At 39.3% G+C, this 15,823-nt stretch overlaps 1 protein-coding gene across 1 annotated transcript in view; it reads right to left on the reverse strand.

The window, feature by feature from the left end:
• The window catches only part of GCKR (glucokinase regulator), a 37,881-nt gene extending 26,386 nt beyond the window's left edge, over window positions 1–11,495 (reverse strand). Inside the window, exons 1-8 of the mRNA XM_051976246.1 lie at window positions 11,463–11,495; window positions 11,029–11,102; window positions 10,879–10,945; window positions 10,636–10,689; window positions 9,859–9,953; window positions 6,787–6,892; window positions 1,427–1,545; window positions 520–618 (exon numbers count right to left, since the gene is read on the reverse strand). Coding sequence (XP_051832206.1) covers window positions 520–618; window positions 1,427–1,545; window positions 6,787–6,892; window positions 9,859–9,953; window positions 10,636–10,689; window positions 10,879–10,945; window positions 11,029–11,102; window positions 11,463–11,480 — 632 coding nt within the window. The 5' untranslated portion in view covers window positions 11,481–11,495. The remainder of the gene's footprint in view (window positions 1–519; window positions 619–1,426; window positions 1,546–6,786; window positions 6,893–9,858; window positions 9,954–10,635; window positions 10,690–10,878; window positions 10,946–11,028; window positions 11,103–11,462) is intronic.
• Window positions 11,496–15,823: the final 4,328 nt, after the last annotated feature.

Below are 15,823 nucleotides of genomic sequence, written 5' to 3' on the forward strand. Positions count from 1 at the left end.
CTTTCATGAAGAACCTTTGTGCAGACCATAAAGGGATTTTAACAACTCTCTGACTGCCACTAACCTCATCATTATCACTATAGAAAAATTCAGACAGAGAAAGAAGGGGAGAGAGAGAGAGAGAGAGAGAGAGAGAGAGAGAGAGAGAGAGAGAGAGAGAGAGAGAGAGAACAGAGAGAGAAAGAGAGAGAGAAGAAGAGAGACAGAGAAAGACACAGAGAGACAGACAGAGAGAGAGAAAAGAGAGACAGAGAGAGGGAGGGAAGAAGAGAAAGAGGGAGGGAGGGAGAAAAGAATAGAGGGAGAGAGGGAGAGATAGTGTTAGTCAAGCACAGAAGAAACAACCAAGGCTTCCCCCCCCAAAAAAAAAAAAAAAAAAACAGATCACCATTGTCCAAGAAGAGAACAAGGAAGGACTTTTATAACACCCATCTTCCTTAGTCACCCCCTTGTAGATTCACAGTGCTCCCCTTAAATTTGCATTGGTTCACACCACTATTAAACCTGTCCCATGATCACCTGGTGCTTGCCTGCTTCATCAGTGTTGCAATCTTGGGGCCTTGGCTGTAGGTGACTTTATGTGCTCGTTCGAATGTTCTCAAGATCTCCAGGAGACAGCTAGGAGAAGTGAAAAACAGCTCCCTTCCAGCTCTAGAATGCCCAAAAGTTCCCAGGCTCTGTCTTATCCCTATAATAGCTTTCTTGAAAAGATCCCTCTCTAAGAATGGAGTCCTTCCCCAAGGGAAGCATGATTTCCAAATAGATATGGTAGCTAGACCTTAAAGGAGTAGATTTGTCAGGCTGACAACAGGAAGGGCAGAAGAAACCTTGGTGGATTGCTAGCCAACAGAGAAGACATGAGAGGAACTTCGTGGGAGTTTGGGGGGAAGATGGCAGAGACCTTCGGGAACACATCATTTGATGCTGAGAAGGTGCTGATCCCACCTTAGCACCTCTAAGATACCTTTACAAGTAGAGATATGGTCTAAAATCACTCTGAACCATCTGACCTTGATCTTGAGTCATTCTAGGTCAAAAGTTTTCCCCAGAAATTGGATTCATTCTGGATACTGATGGGTTCGCATCTGCCCTTAAACAGGCCCTGTGTTTGGATTAGGATCTCGGGAATCCTGAGGACCTTGGGAACCAAATCAGGCTCTGCAGCTCCCCAGAGGGAGCATTATCCATTTGAATAGAATGAGCTGCAAGAGGTCAAGGACTGTATTGTCTTTGTGTCCTTAATGCCTGGGACAGTACTTTGGTCTGGCAGGCAGGCTTTGGGTTGAGCTGAAGGCTCCCCTGCCCAGCTATCTTCCTTTCCGAGCTCTCTCCTGAGCCGCGGAAGCGCGCTTGCTCCTCTGTTCCTTCCTTCTCCCCTTCTCTCCGACCCCGTCCAGAGCCTCGCTGCTCTGCCCCGGCTGCCTACCTGCGCCGGGCTCCCACGTCCCTCTCCACAGTGTGGTGCGCTGCCAACAGCAGCGTTTCCAGCAGGATCTTGGTAGCACTTCCTCCCTTCATTCTGGAGGAACCGCTGAGTCCTTCGGGCTGAGGGGAATAGCACAGGATAAGATTGGGAGAGGTAAAAAACAACCAAAACCCAATTGGCCCGGAGATACTAAAGGCACCCAGGAGAGATGGGTGTCAGGGTGACCTGAGGTAGCCATCTTGGCCCACCTTGCTGCCAAAAGAAAGAACCGGCAAGATGGGAGTGGGAGGTGGGCGGAAAGGGGGAGGAGAAGGCAGAGGGGGTCAGAAAATCCCAAGTTCTCCAGCTTTCCCCCACAAAGGAGACAAAACTGTGCCTCGGGGCAAGCAGAGAGGGGCCAGAGAAGTCTGGCCAGAATGCCTTCCTCCGGGGCCACTGGAGATAGAGTGTGAAAAGCCTCCAGGCTAGCTCCATGGAACTGCCCCACAGAGCCCTGGAGTTAGCCTGTTCCTGCCCCAGCTATGGGAACTTTCCCAGATCTGGGGGAATCCAGGGTCTGAGTAGTGGGTTGAAAGAACCTCTGCTGATAAGGAACAGCGGGCCCAGCTGTGCTGCTAGGAGGCCACCCTGGGCGAAAAGGAGTCAGCAGACTCCTGGTGGATGCAGAAGCAGTGGGGCAGGGACTGCTGTCTGGGACACTTATAGGAGAGCGGGGCTCTTGGTCTGAGGTTTCAGGCCACAAGGGAGGTCCCGAGACCAAAGGCACCCATTGCCCCCACTCCCACTGCAAGACTAGAGGTGTTTGTACCAACAAAATCTTACTTAAAAAATAATTAGCAGCAAAAGAGAAATAACTCAACTATAGAAAGTTAATATGGGAATAGGGAAGACCAGGGTTCATCTTCAAAGGAGGATACCAAAGTTTAAAAAAAACAAACAAAACCTCTCTAACCTCACAGAGTAACACTAAATAGTTACCTGCCCAAAAAAGACTTTAAAAATCAAATGAGAGAAAGTAGGGGGGAAATAAGAAAAAAAAAAAAAAAAACAAGAAGATTATGAAAAGAAAGTCAACCAATTGAAAAAGGACAGCTAGAATATTAAAGAAAAAAAATGACTTTTTGAAAAGTAGAGAGGCAGATAGATGGCGCAGATAGAGTACTGGCCTTGAAGTCAGAAGAACCCGAATTCAAATTTGGCCTCAGACACTTAATATTACTTTTTTTTTTAATTAAAGCTTTTTATTTACAAAGCGTATGCATGGATATTTTTTCCAACATTGATCCTTGCAAAACCTTTTGTTCCAAATTTTCCTCTCCTTCTCCCCACCCCTTCCCTAGCTGGCAGGTAATTCAATACATGTTAAATACATTGAAATACATGTTAAATCCAATATATGTATACATATTTATATAGTTATCTTGCTGCACAAGAAAAATCAGATCAAGAAGGAAGAAAAAGAAAAACTAAGAAAGAAAACAAAATACAAGCAAATAACAACAGAGTAAGAATGCTATGTTGTGTCCCACACTCTGTTCCCACAGTTCTCTCCCTGGGTATAGATGGCTCTCTTTGTCACTGAGCAATTGGAACTGGTTTGAATCATTTCAGACACTTAATACTTCCTGGCTGTGTGACCCTGAGCAAGTCACTTAACCCCAATTGCCTCAGCAAAAATAAAAAAGAAAAAAGAAAGAAAAAGAAAATTAGAATTCGGCAAGGAGAAGTCAGTGAAAGAGGCCAAGAAATAACAAAACAAAATATAAAAAATGAAAAAATAGAAGAGAATGTGAAACATCTCATAAGAAAACAATAGATCTAGAGAACAGATTAAGAAGAGAAAACTTAAGAATAATTGGATTATCTGAAAGCCATGACCAAAAAATGAACCTTGATACAATAATCCAAGAAATGTTTTTTTAATTATCCTGAAGTGATACAACAAGAGGGAAAAGTTGAAATAGGAAAAAAAAAATCTCCCAATCACCACCTGAAAGAGATCCTACAAGGAAAACATAGGAACATCATTGCTAACTTTTGAAACACACAGATCAAAGAGAACATTTTACAAGTAACAACAACAAAAACCAATTCAAATATGCTGGAGTCACAGTTAGAATAATGTAAGACATCAGCAGCTACAATAAAAGACTACAGTTTTTGGAATTTGAAGATCAAAAGAACTAGAGTTACAGCTGAAAACTAACCATAATCCTGAATGGGAAAAAAAATTTAAGATTCAACAAATTGCCAGACGTTCAGGATTTTGTTGCACAAAACCTTGAACTTAATAGAAAAACTGACATGTAAGAAACAATGAGAAATATAAGGTAAACATCAACAACTAATTTCAAGAGATTCAATAAGAACAAACTATGTTTTATACATGGAAATGTAAATCATATGTCTAATATTGTCATTAAGAATTAAGTAGTTCAAAAGAAAGACTGGGGTAAAGCTGAATATGATGTAATTCTAAGAAGCAAAATTGTGTAGGAAAAGGTAAAAATAATAATTATGTTATACAAATGAGGTACAATAGCAAGAATTAATACACAGAAATTGGATATGGGAGGTATAGTGGTAGCTTTGAGATCATACTCCCATTGGGAATGGCTTAAAGAGGGAACAATACATATATATCTAAAAGGACATAAAACCTTTCCAAATTTATAAAGAAATAAGAGTGAGGAAAATAAAGAAATAAGAGAGGAAAGAAATAGGGTAAGATTCCGTCTAGAAGGGTGTGTAGATGAAATGGAAATGAGATAAAGAAGGAGGGAAAGAGTTAGAGGAAGGGATAAAGTGGAGATTCCTGGGGAGGAGGATTAGTAATACCAAAATAGATGTTAAAGTAATGTAGAAAAAGCATCAGGGATAGGAAACAAGAGGTACACACAAACACAATAATAATGATCAGAAGTAGAATTTATTAGTGAAAAAAAGCAAGAATAGTAATCATTGATCTCAAAGTTAAAATTAAAATAATCAAAAGAGAAAAATAGGGATACTATAGTGTGTGTGTGTATATATATATATACACACACACATATATGTATATATGTATATATATGTTATATCAGCCATATAAATATTGTTTTAGATTATTCAAAACAGCTAGATACTATAGGGTTGAAATATTGCTGTGGCATAAGAAATAATGAGTTAGTAGATTTTGAAAAATTTGGTAAGACTTGAATCTAAGAAGAATGATGTTATACATCTTCAGAAAAACAGAGGGCAAACAAACATAGTACAACCTTACACAGAAATATATGAATGTATGTCTATATATGTGCATGATTATAGGTATCTGTGTATATGTAGGTATAGTTATGTGTATATGCACATGTATATAAATATGTGTGTATTATATATGTTTGTATATATACATATATATATACACACACATAAATATATTTATGCTTAACTATAGCCTGCGTGGGTGGAGGAAAGAGAAGTAAAAAATACATAATAGAGAACAGAAGAAAACCTACAAGAAAAGATGTACAGTTCTGAATACAGTCTTCTATTATTATATATACTTTTTTGAAATAGAAATTTACTGTTATACATTTTAAATCTTCCCTTATGTTCTTCTTTGCACATGACAATGTTTTTTCTATTTAAGTTTTAAACAAATAAATACATTTTTAAAAAAAAATGATGATGGGGGAGAGAGGAAAAAAGACAGAGACAGAGAGAAAGAGACGACAGACAAAGTGAGACAGAAACAGAGACAGAGACAGTGAGATAGAGGAGAGAGAGAGAGAATGGATTCCTTTTTGTTGGAAACAGTGAACCTATGGGGCAGCTAGATGGTACAGGGGATAGAATACCAGTTCTGAAGTCTGGAGGACCTGAGTTCAAATCCACCCTTAGATAATTAATACTCACTAGTTGTGTGACTCTAGGCAAGTCACTTAACTCCAACTGCCTCACCAAAAGATGGAAATGGTGTGTCTAGAAGAAGAGTATTATACTGGAAATGGTTGGCTATTGTCCTTCCTTCTCTCCCCTTTGTTTTTTTGTTTTCTTTTTTCATCTAAAAACTGTTGTTTCACATGCATAGGGTAGATAATGATATCACATCAATAGTCGTTCCATACACTTAGCAAATATAGCAAAGTAGGGAGAAATCTAGTTTGAGACAAAAATAAAGCTGGATGGTGGCCAAGGTATAAGTTAGAGAAGATCCAAGATACCTCAGGGAAGAGTGTGGAAGCCCAGGAGGCTCAAGAAAGACTTTCTCCAATTTGATAGAGGGAAGCAGAAAGAGTGGGAAGACATACAGGTGTGCACTATTTTTAAAAAACACATTTATGTGAGGATCCAAACTTAGAAGGTGAATTCATTTTTGGGGCTGAACTTATGATTTCACTGGTGTAAAGAATTTCAGATGAGGCAGCAATAAAGCAAGTCTGATCCTGCTTGAAATTTGGAGAGTTGCCTGGGTCACTGAAACGTTAAGTATATGCCTTGTGGTATAAGTTAGAGGTGGGACTGGAATCCAGGTTTTCCTGACTGAGGCCATCTCTGTATCCACCATCTGACTTAGTGGTTATTTATATTATATTATATTATATTATATTATATTATATTAACCAATTTTTCTATAGGGATTACCAACCTTAATTAAGAGTGTCATTTTACTAATGTAGCCTATGATTTAACATTTTCATACTATTCTCTTCATTGGTAGAGAATGATAATTGGAGTCATAAAAAGTAACATATCTAGTCTTCAGGCAGTAGGGAGGGAGTCAGTGTTACACTAATAACAGTCATTAACAGAAAGATTAAGGGAGAAGTGAGAAATAGAACTAAAGTATTAAATATTGGCTGTTCATTGAAAGGGCAACTAGATAGTTCAGTGTATAGAGTTCTAGGCCTGAAAGTCACCATAACCTGAATTCAAATCCTATCTAAGACATTAACTAGCTAGATGACTCTGGGCAAATCACACAACTCTGATTGCCTCAGTTTCCTCAACTGTAAAATAAGCTGGAGAAGGAAATGACAACCACTCCAATATCTTTGCCAAGAAAATCCCAAATGGATCACAAAGAGCCAAACATGACTGAACAAAAACAATGTAATTGAGAATCAGAAATAAAGATTAAAATATCTAGAAAGTTAAACTGAGAGTGACTATAAAACATGTCTTCTTTTTCAATAATTCAATTGATGCTCAACTTTTCATAAAATGAGGAATCACTGTCCTCCAAATATGGACCTTTCAGAGCAGCTTAAAGAGCACACAGATTTACTTGTAAGCGGAAAGTTTAAAGAAGGCAGATAATAATCCCAAAACGGGGTGAGGGCCCAGGCAGAGGAAGAAAGAAGATGGAGAGAGCTTACTCCAATTGCAGGGTTGAGCACAAAAGCTTTCTGCTTCTCTTGTAGCTTCTGCATCCGTTGTGCAATTTCACGGAATGTAGAATTCCAGTCCTCAATGGGATCATTTCTGGGCCCAAAAAGACAGAAGTTTGATGGATGGAAGTGAATGACTAGGGTCAGATGTAAGGTTTCTGCTTTGACTTTCCATGGCAGCGCTATGTTCCCAAGCCTCTCTAGCATTTAGTCCAGTAGGGAACCATCACAGTAATAAGGAGGGACCACCCTGCCAAGCTGTGGGCATTGTGTCACCCCGGCCACATGCATACTCTGTGTGTGTGTTCACTCCTCCCACCACACTGTGCATGTGTAAGGGAAGTGAGACCCAGGATTATGAAGGGAACATTTTGTCACTACTATTCACTCTGTGCCATTTCAGTAAATGCCTTTGCTTTCAGCTAATTGTAACCACTAGCTGACATCCAAAGTAAACCTAGCTGGAGAACTATAGCTTTTAGGCATGTGGACACACAGAATAGAGCAGTTTTCCCCAGGGAATTCAACCTTCAAAAATAAATTGAGAGGAGGGAGTCCAAAGAGGCACTACCCTGAGACAGGAAACATTTTCAAAAGCACAGCTACTCAAAAGAACCCTCATGTAATGGAAAGACAGTGCCTACAATAGCTTGCAACGTGATCTTGGGGGAAATTTTTGTAAATCCAGCTCCTTATACAGAGTCTTGAATTTAATAAGCATCTGAAAATGTTTGCTTAGTAGAAATAAATTGAAGTAATTTAACTTCTGGGAGTCTCAGTTTCTTGATCTGTAAAATGTAAACATTAATAATACTTGAATCATCTTCCTCAGAGTCATTCCAAAGATCAAATAAGATAATGTATATAAAGTAATTTGTAATGTGAGTTATTGTAAGTGCTACTACTATTATCACTGCTAATCTAATAATATCTTTGCATTTCCAATCCTAAAGATCACCCTGCTCATCTTATTCACTGCCAGTTCTGTGACTGTGTGGCTAGCTATATCCTCTGGATACCCCTTGCAAGATCAGGACCATAAGAATATTAAAAATACTATTAGATATTAGAAATACTATATTGTGTCAGGCCCATCCAGACAAGTTCATCTATATTACTATATATATATATATATATATATATATATATATATATATATATATATATGAAAACTATTGAAGAACTAACAGTAAAGATTAGGGTCTGCTAGATAGAGATATCTTCCTTCATTTAATTAAAGTGGGAGCAAATTACAAGGTGTTAAGAGGTATAGAATATACATATCTGAATAAATGTTTGTTAAATAAATGAACAAATGGATAAATAAATATATGAGTATGTGAGTGAATGGCTACGTGGGCATGAATTATCAAACTGAATTGAAAAAATAATTATGTAAAGGATTAGTTGATACATAATAGATATTCCTTAATATTGTCACTGAATAATAATAATGATGAATGATAATACTCATTGAAAATGTGAAAGAAAAATAATAATTATCTTCCATTATATTATCCATTAATTTATTTCACCCTTTCCTGAAGTTACATTTTCCGCATTCATGGATTTACAACCTGCTATATTAAATAGTTTATCTTGTGAATAGTTCCCTGTGTAATTTGTTGCCAAGGTTCCTCGATTTTATTTTTATACCATCTCTCAAATACGTTCCTTTCTCTGCTCTGACACTACCAACCCACTCTGGTACAGGTGCTTGTCAATTCATGCCTGAACTATAGCAATGGCATGGTTTTTGTTTTCCCTGCCCCAAGTCTCTCCTCACTCCAATCCATCCTCCACTCAATTGTCAAAGTGCTTCCTAAAACACAGGTCTGATCATGTTATCTCCCTCCTTAATCAACACCAGGGGCAAGTCCTCTAGCATTCAAAACCCTTCATAACCCGCTCCACCTCTATCACTTTTTCTGTTTTCTTACATCTTACCCCCCATATATCCTGAGATCCAGTGACCCTGGCCTCTTAGTTGTTCCTCAGACAAGACCCTCCATCTCCCAGTGCTGGGCATTTTCATTAACTATACCCCGTACCTGAAATGCTTTCCCTTCTCATGGATTTCTTTAAATTCTAGCTAAAATTCTGCCTTCTACAGGAAATCTTTCCTAGCCCCCCTTAATTCTAATGTCTTCCTTCTAATGATTTCCCCCCATTTTTTCTGTATATAGCTTGTTTCTATATCTGTCTTGTTTCCACCATTAGGCTGTGGGCTCCTTGAGAGCAGGTTCCAGCCTAACAATGGAAACAAGATAGATATAAAAACATTTAAATAAATGTCTGTTGAAATGACTAGCATAACTTCAGGAGCTGCAAAGCCCCTGTTTCATAAGTACACAAAGTAAGCTTTACCTACATGGTAAACTTATTTGCCCATGAACACCACTTGATATTTTAAATTTCCTTCAGTCATATTTTCTAAATTAAATCAATTTAAGATTAATTTATGTTAATAAATGTCTTCTTTTAAATTATGTAAATTCTTGGGAAGGTTAAAATTATTAGTCATTTATACGTGAGTGTAAATTAGATGAGTGTAAATTAGACTAGACAGGAGTATTTTAGAGTTAGAAAGGACTACTAGCCCTGCCTAATTCAGGAATCACTTCTTTTTTTTTTTGATCAAGGCAAATGGGGTTACTTGCCCAAAGTCACGAGCTAAAAAGTGTTAAATGTCTGAGGCTGAATTTGAACTCAAATCCTCCTGACTCCAGGATGGGCATTCTAGCCTCTGTGCTATCTAGCTGCCTTTATGGGAATCACTTCTACATGTTACCTAATAATTAATCATCTAGCCTCAGAGTACTTATAAAAATAGGAAGTTTATTAATCCAGGAATCAAATCATACTAAGAATTCAATGGGTTGTTTTTCTCCAATAACTAGTTGAGATTTTCTCCAACCACCAAGACCTAATAACAGATCAGAAAGACCTGAAGATGCAATTAGCCCTTCTCCCTTCAGGAAATACACCCCAGTCTCACCTACCATAAGCTTTTACCTTTTCAGGTGGAAGATTCCTGATATCTCTATTCAGAAGACTCACCTAGCCATGTTTACTGGATTGAACCCGACCAGAACAGGCAAGAAAATGTCTGAATTATTCATACAGAAATCCATCTGACCAGCCACAAAAGGAGCCTGAGACGAGGTAAAAGAATGAGGGGAAATGAATAAAGAAGAGAAAACAAATTTTTTTTAATTAAGTAGATGTAAACTAGACTATAAGCTCCCAGAAGACAGAGATTTCATTTTATACTTCTTCTATATCCCTAGATATAGCTAGTTTGTCTAGCTAAACACAAGCACCAAAGTAGGCATAAAATCAATACCTACAGAATAATGCAATTGTCTCAATGATGTGTGTGGTTCTCACAGTCACAGAATTGGTACAGAATTAATGGGATGAAGGACCAAGTACAACAATAAGTCAAGTATCCATGATTTCACAGATGTAGGAACTTCCTCTACCATATGCAAAGCATCATACAACTAAACATTAATCTTACCTCAGATAGATTTTTAAACTTCTCTTAACCTTAGTTTCCTCATCCATGAAATGTGAATAATAAAACTAAATGAGATAACAGATGTAAATTACTCTGCAAACTTATTTTCTTAGATAATGACCTAAAGCTTAGAACCAAAGGTAGGATTTGGACCCAGACTTTCCCTGACACCTAGTTAAGACCCTATCTACTGTACTATGCTTCTGAAGTCTTGAGATCATGTTAAGACCTCAGATCCATCCTCTTCCTCATTCTCTCCTCACCCCCATCCTCCTTACCAAACCTTTCCATTTCACTCCTTTATTCTTACTCACAGAGAGTCCAACAGAAATGCCAATGACAATCACTCGTTTCTTTCCTGCAGTTACCTGGAAGAGACAGAGGGTATCATGGTTTCTGGGGTACTTGGAGAAGGTCCCTACCTTGGATAAGGAGACCCACATCTTGGAAGTTCAGGGGGTGCAAGAAAGGACACAAATGAGAGAAGGTGATGAGGGAACTCGCTACGGTCAAGAGCTTTTGTCCATCCAATGGATCTGAGATTGGCTGTCTCTGACCTTCTTCAGTTCTTCAATCCCATGCAAGGCGCTGTCCTCGGTTCCCTCCCTAGAGGCTACCACAGATCTGAGAGGACAAACTCATGGTCAGTGGTCCTCCTAGGACATTAAGGAGTTGAGAACTCTAAAGAGGTCAGAAGTTCCCCTTACCTGTCACCCCCTGCAATGAGGTAGGTATAGAGAGGTTTCTGTCCCAAGCCTTTCATCAACTGGTTAAAGGAAACCTGTCAGGGAATAAGGAGGTAAGGAAGCTTGAATTTTAACTCTTAGAGACTAGAGACTGGGTGATTCTATTTGCATAAGACTTACCTCAGCTTCACATGGAGTGAGATGCTTAAATGTTTTTTCATGAAGGTAAATTGGAAAAATAAGATAGCTGGAGTGTGAGAAGATGTCTAGGATGTGATCCAAGAGAACTGAACACCAGGGAAAATAGAAAAGGGCCGGGAAAGGGAGTAGGAATGATCAGGATGAGGGTTCTATTTGGGAATTCAGATTAGTTGGGCTTCTAGGCATGGGGGGGGGGGCGGGATGTGTGACAGTGGATATGGAGTTAATAGCATCATTGGGATGAAAGCACTCACCGACATAAGAAATGCCATCCGACCAGAGGTTCCCCCTCCACTCAGAACAACAAGCCCCCCTTCAGGCTCCTAAGAAGTAATACACCCATAACTGTTACTAAGATATGGTTTCAAAGAAGAAATGGAAATGGTATTAAGAGAAGCACCCTACTTCTCTCATCTCATCCCCATATATAAATGAGAAAGACAAATGAGTAGCAGTGAAATCTGGAGCACAAAGAGTTAGCCTTGGAGTCAGGAAAACTTGACATAAGCTACACATACTAGTTCTTTGACCATGAACAGATGCTCAATCCAGCTACTCTCAGTTACAAATGGATTGCTAATCTGCATCAAAGGAGGAAGTTTCCACACTAGGAGTTCTTTGGATCAATTAACCCAACTCCTCATTTTGCTGAAAGCTAATTGAGACAGTAACCTAGAAAGGTTAATGATGTTGCCCAAAGTCATACAGCTGATCGTCAGCAGACATGATTTGAACCATCCAAGTCTTCAGGACATACACATTTCTGGTATGTAGCCTGTCTCTCTGTCAGGAAGGTGGGATTTGGGGCAATGGTAAGCAACTACCCTGGATTAGGTTAGAATGTTTTTGATACAATAAGCAGAGGAGGCAACGATAATTCAGTTGAGAATAGTCACATGGGGCCTCCCTTACCACCTCAGAACAAGTAGTAGAACATGCTTTCTGATTGTACTCAAAGGCCTTGAGTGACTGGAGACTCAGCTTTACATAGGAGTCTGCTGTCAGCTGTCATACCCTGCAATGCTGAAGTGATGGGGTCAAGAAGCATGGAGCAGCAGCAAAACAGGACTAGAGTTCTAAAAACCAACTGGGAGGGTTTACTCAGGATGAAGAAGGTGGAAGGATGGCCGCAGCAGCAGTAAGTTTGCTGGAGTTTCAGAAACCAGTTTTAAATAAAATTGGGTATAGTTTAAACATTAAGCACACTCAAGGAGACAGGCCCAAGAGATAGATCATACTCCTCTGATTATTATTTCTTTATACCCAGTGACAGCACAAGTCAGATGGAAGAAGAGTAAAAAGGAGTGAACTGGAGGGTCAGGGATTGAACGGGAGGGTCAGGGATTGAACTGGGAAAACATAATGACGAGGGATAGAAAAGAAGAGGGGAGAAGAAAAATATAATATTAAGCTGAATTAGAAAGGATAAGCGAAAAAGAGAGGACAACAGAGAGAGAGAGGGACAGGACAGCAGAAGATCAGGGAACCTGGAGATATTGGATTATCAGATAGGAGAATTGATAAACATTAGTACCTTCAGCACTTCGTGAACTTTTCCAGCCACGTGTACCATGGTTGTTAAGATGGATTCACTGTAGAGTCGCTGTGAGGGGCCAAATTTGAGGTCAGTCCCAGAGAAGAGGGCCCCAGCCCAAGTTCTCTCCTGTTGCTATCACTGGATTTGAAGGATTGGGGATTGGGATCCAAGGGCAGAAACTATTGTCAAGAATGGGGGGAAGGAGGTATCTAGTTAGAGATTAGATTAGAAATCTATAAACTGGTGTACATGGGTGAGGCTATTAAGGAGTTACCTGGTAGGCCGGCATTATTTGTCCTTCCTCCTGGAAGATCTCAGCATCACACTGCCCCAGGAGCTGTACAATCTGTTCAGCATTCGCCTTATCCAAATCCTGGGTCAAAGGATTTGACTTTTCTGTGATGGGCAAGGATGCTTCATATCCAGATAACTAAAAAGGAGATACACCAATCAACAAGAAGAATTTACCACTCAGGAGCTCAGGATACAAATACAAAATTGAGACAATCTTTGCTCTTAAGGAACTTGCATTCTACTGGATAGGATACCATAGATTCATATTAAGTAAATAAAGTACACATGCAAATAAAGCTATTTCAGGGAGAAAGACTACAATATGTTATCAACCAATTGCCTGAGTGAATCAGGTAAAGTCTCTCACAGGAAGTAGCATCAAGCTGAGTTTTCAGAAGTAAGACCACATACCCATGGTCCCATCTCATGCCTATTTAATTGGGGAGCATTGACAGGCATAAGGGTATATAGGAAGTGGGCACAGACTCAAGTACTAGATCCCTCTTTGGTACTTTTATTCCATTGAGGGGGAAAGGAGATGAAGAAGAACTAGAATGGATAAGGGAATGAAAATGGGGTGGGGGGAATAGGATGGAGGATGAAGAGCCCCAGAAGCTAACCCAAGGGAGGGGTTTGGGGGAAGAATGTAGACAGAGAGAAGGGCTTTTACCTCCCATTTGCCTGGCTCAGGGGTCTCGATCACATGTTGAAATCGTTTTGCCCCAAGCATGGTCTCAAACTCCAGCCACACTGTCTTGACTGACCCACGGGCTTCACAAAACCTTTCTTCTCTGACTGTGTTGATTCCATGTCCAGCTGGCAGAGGCTTATCAGAGTTCCACTGATGATTAACCCGCTTCCCCTATGTACCTCCCTATGGGGCACTTTTCCTTTACCCAAACCCCAGCGTTCTTCGCAACCTGAAAAATACCACGGAAGAAAGGGACCCACCCCTGAACTCTCTTCTAACGTTTCCCCTCCCTCCTCTCCTCTTCTCCCCATACCTTAATCTTTTTGATTGTCTCTAGCCACAGTAGGGCCGACATCTACTATAACAGCTTACAGGGAATATGTCCTTTTCTTGGAGGTGAGGAAGAGCTATAGACTCAAAGGGAGGGAGACACAGCCCTGACTGGAACCAGGATTCTCTTGGAAATCAAGAGATCAGAGATCAGGGTCCTCTGGGATGTTCAGGATCAGAGGTTGAATGAACCCACAGATCAAAGCTTTGTCACATGTTCAGATTACATGATCCTCAACTCAGCACACACACATCCCATAGCACACACTTCCCCAGAGAAGAAAAATAAAGGTTAAAGAGAGAACTCCAAATAACAAAGTCCTACCATAGATATGGAAAAATATAAACTAAATGTTCCATACTAAGATATTTAAGTTCAAGTCTCTGCCCTAGCTACAGTCTAGTTAGTGACCACAAAGATACATTCTAAATGATTTAAGAAAATGTACAGAATAATATATAAATAAGTATCTAGCAAGGGTTGTACTGGAGCATTTCCCATGGATCTGGCAGTGTTCTGGTCCTTCTAAATGAGACATGCTCTGGCCCTTTTTTTTTTTTTCCTATTGGTTTGAAATAATTTTTTCTTTTTTTTAATTAAATCTTTTTATTTTCAAAACATATGCATACTGACTTTTGGATGTGGCCATTATGGGAATTTGTTGCTTTACTTTGCATGATTATTTTGCTTGTTTGCTAGTTTGACGTTAGAAAATGGAAAGATTGATTTTTGTTCATTTAAAAAAACACACTCTTTTGTATACCTATATATTTATATACATGTGGATATGTATACACACAAATATAAGAGTATAGTATTTGTCTGAGAGAGAGAGGGAGAGAGAGAATGAGAGAGAGAGAAAAAAGAGAGTTAGAGAGGGAAGGGGGAGAGAGAAAGCATACAAATGTAAGTGCAAGACCTACATTTTTAGACATGGCCAGTGACTGTTTTTACTACAAGGTTTTATCTTTTCCTATAACTCCCCTAACTCCTAGTGGGGTGGAAGAAGGGAAAGAACATAAATCATAAATATTGTTAGTTGAACAATAACAAAAAAGTAAAATAAAAGTGACATTTAAAAATATGCATAGATAATTTTCATCCTTGCCAAATCTTGTGTTCCAAATTTTTTTCTCCCTCCCTTCTCCCCAACCTCTTCTCTAGACAGCAAGTAATCCAATATGTGTTAAATATATGCATTTCTTCTATACATATTTCCACAATTATGCTACATAAGAAAAATCAAATCAAAAAGAAAAAATGAGAAAGAAAATAAAATGCTAGCAAACAACAACAAAAATAGTGAAAATGCTATGTTGTGAGCCACACTCAGTCCCCACAAATGGCTCTCTCCAACACATAACCATTGGAATTGGTCTGAATCACCTCGCTGCTGAAAAGAACCACGTCCATCTAAATTGATCATCGTTTAATTTCATTGTTGCCATGTACAGTGTTCTCCTGGTTCTACTCACTTCATTTAGCATCATGTAAATCTTTTCAGGTCTCTTTGAAATCATCCTGCTGATCATTTCTTACAGAACAATAATATTCCATTAACATTCATATACCATAATTTATTCAGCCATTCTCCAACTGGTGGGCATCCACTCAGTTTCCAGTTTTTTTTCCACTACGAAAAGGGCTGCCACAAACATTTTGGCACATACAGGTCCCTTTCCCTCCCCAAAGATCTCTTTGGGATATATGCCCAGTAGAAACACTGCTGGGTCAAAGGGTAAGCACAGTTTGATAGCCCTTT

This window comes from Antechinus flavipes, chromosome 2 (assembly GCF_016432865.1).
Source record: "Antechinus flavipes isolate AdamAnt ecotype Samford, QLD, Australia chromosome 2, AdamAnt_v2, whole genome shotgun sequence".
Classification (NCBI taxonomy): domain Eukaryota; kingdom Metazoa; phylum Chordata; class Mammalia; order Dasyuromorphia; family Dasyuridae; genus Antechinus; species Antechinus flavipes.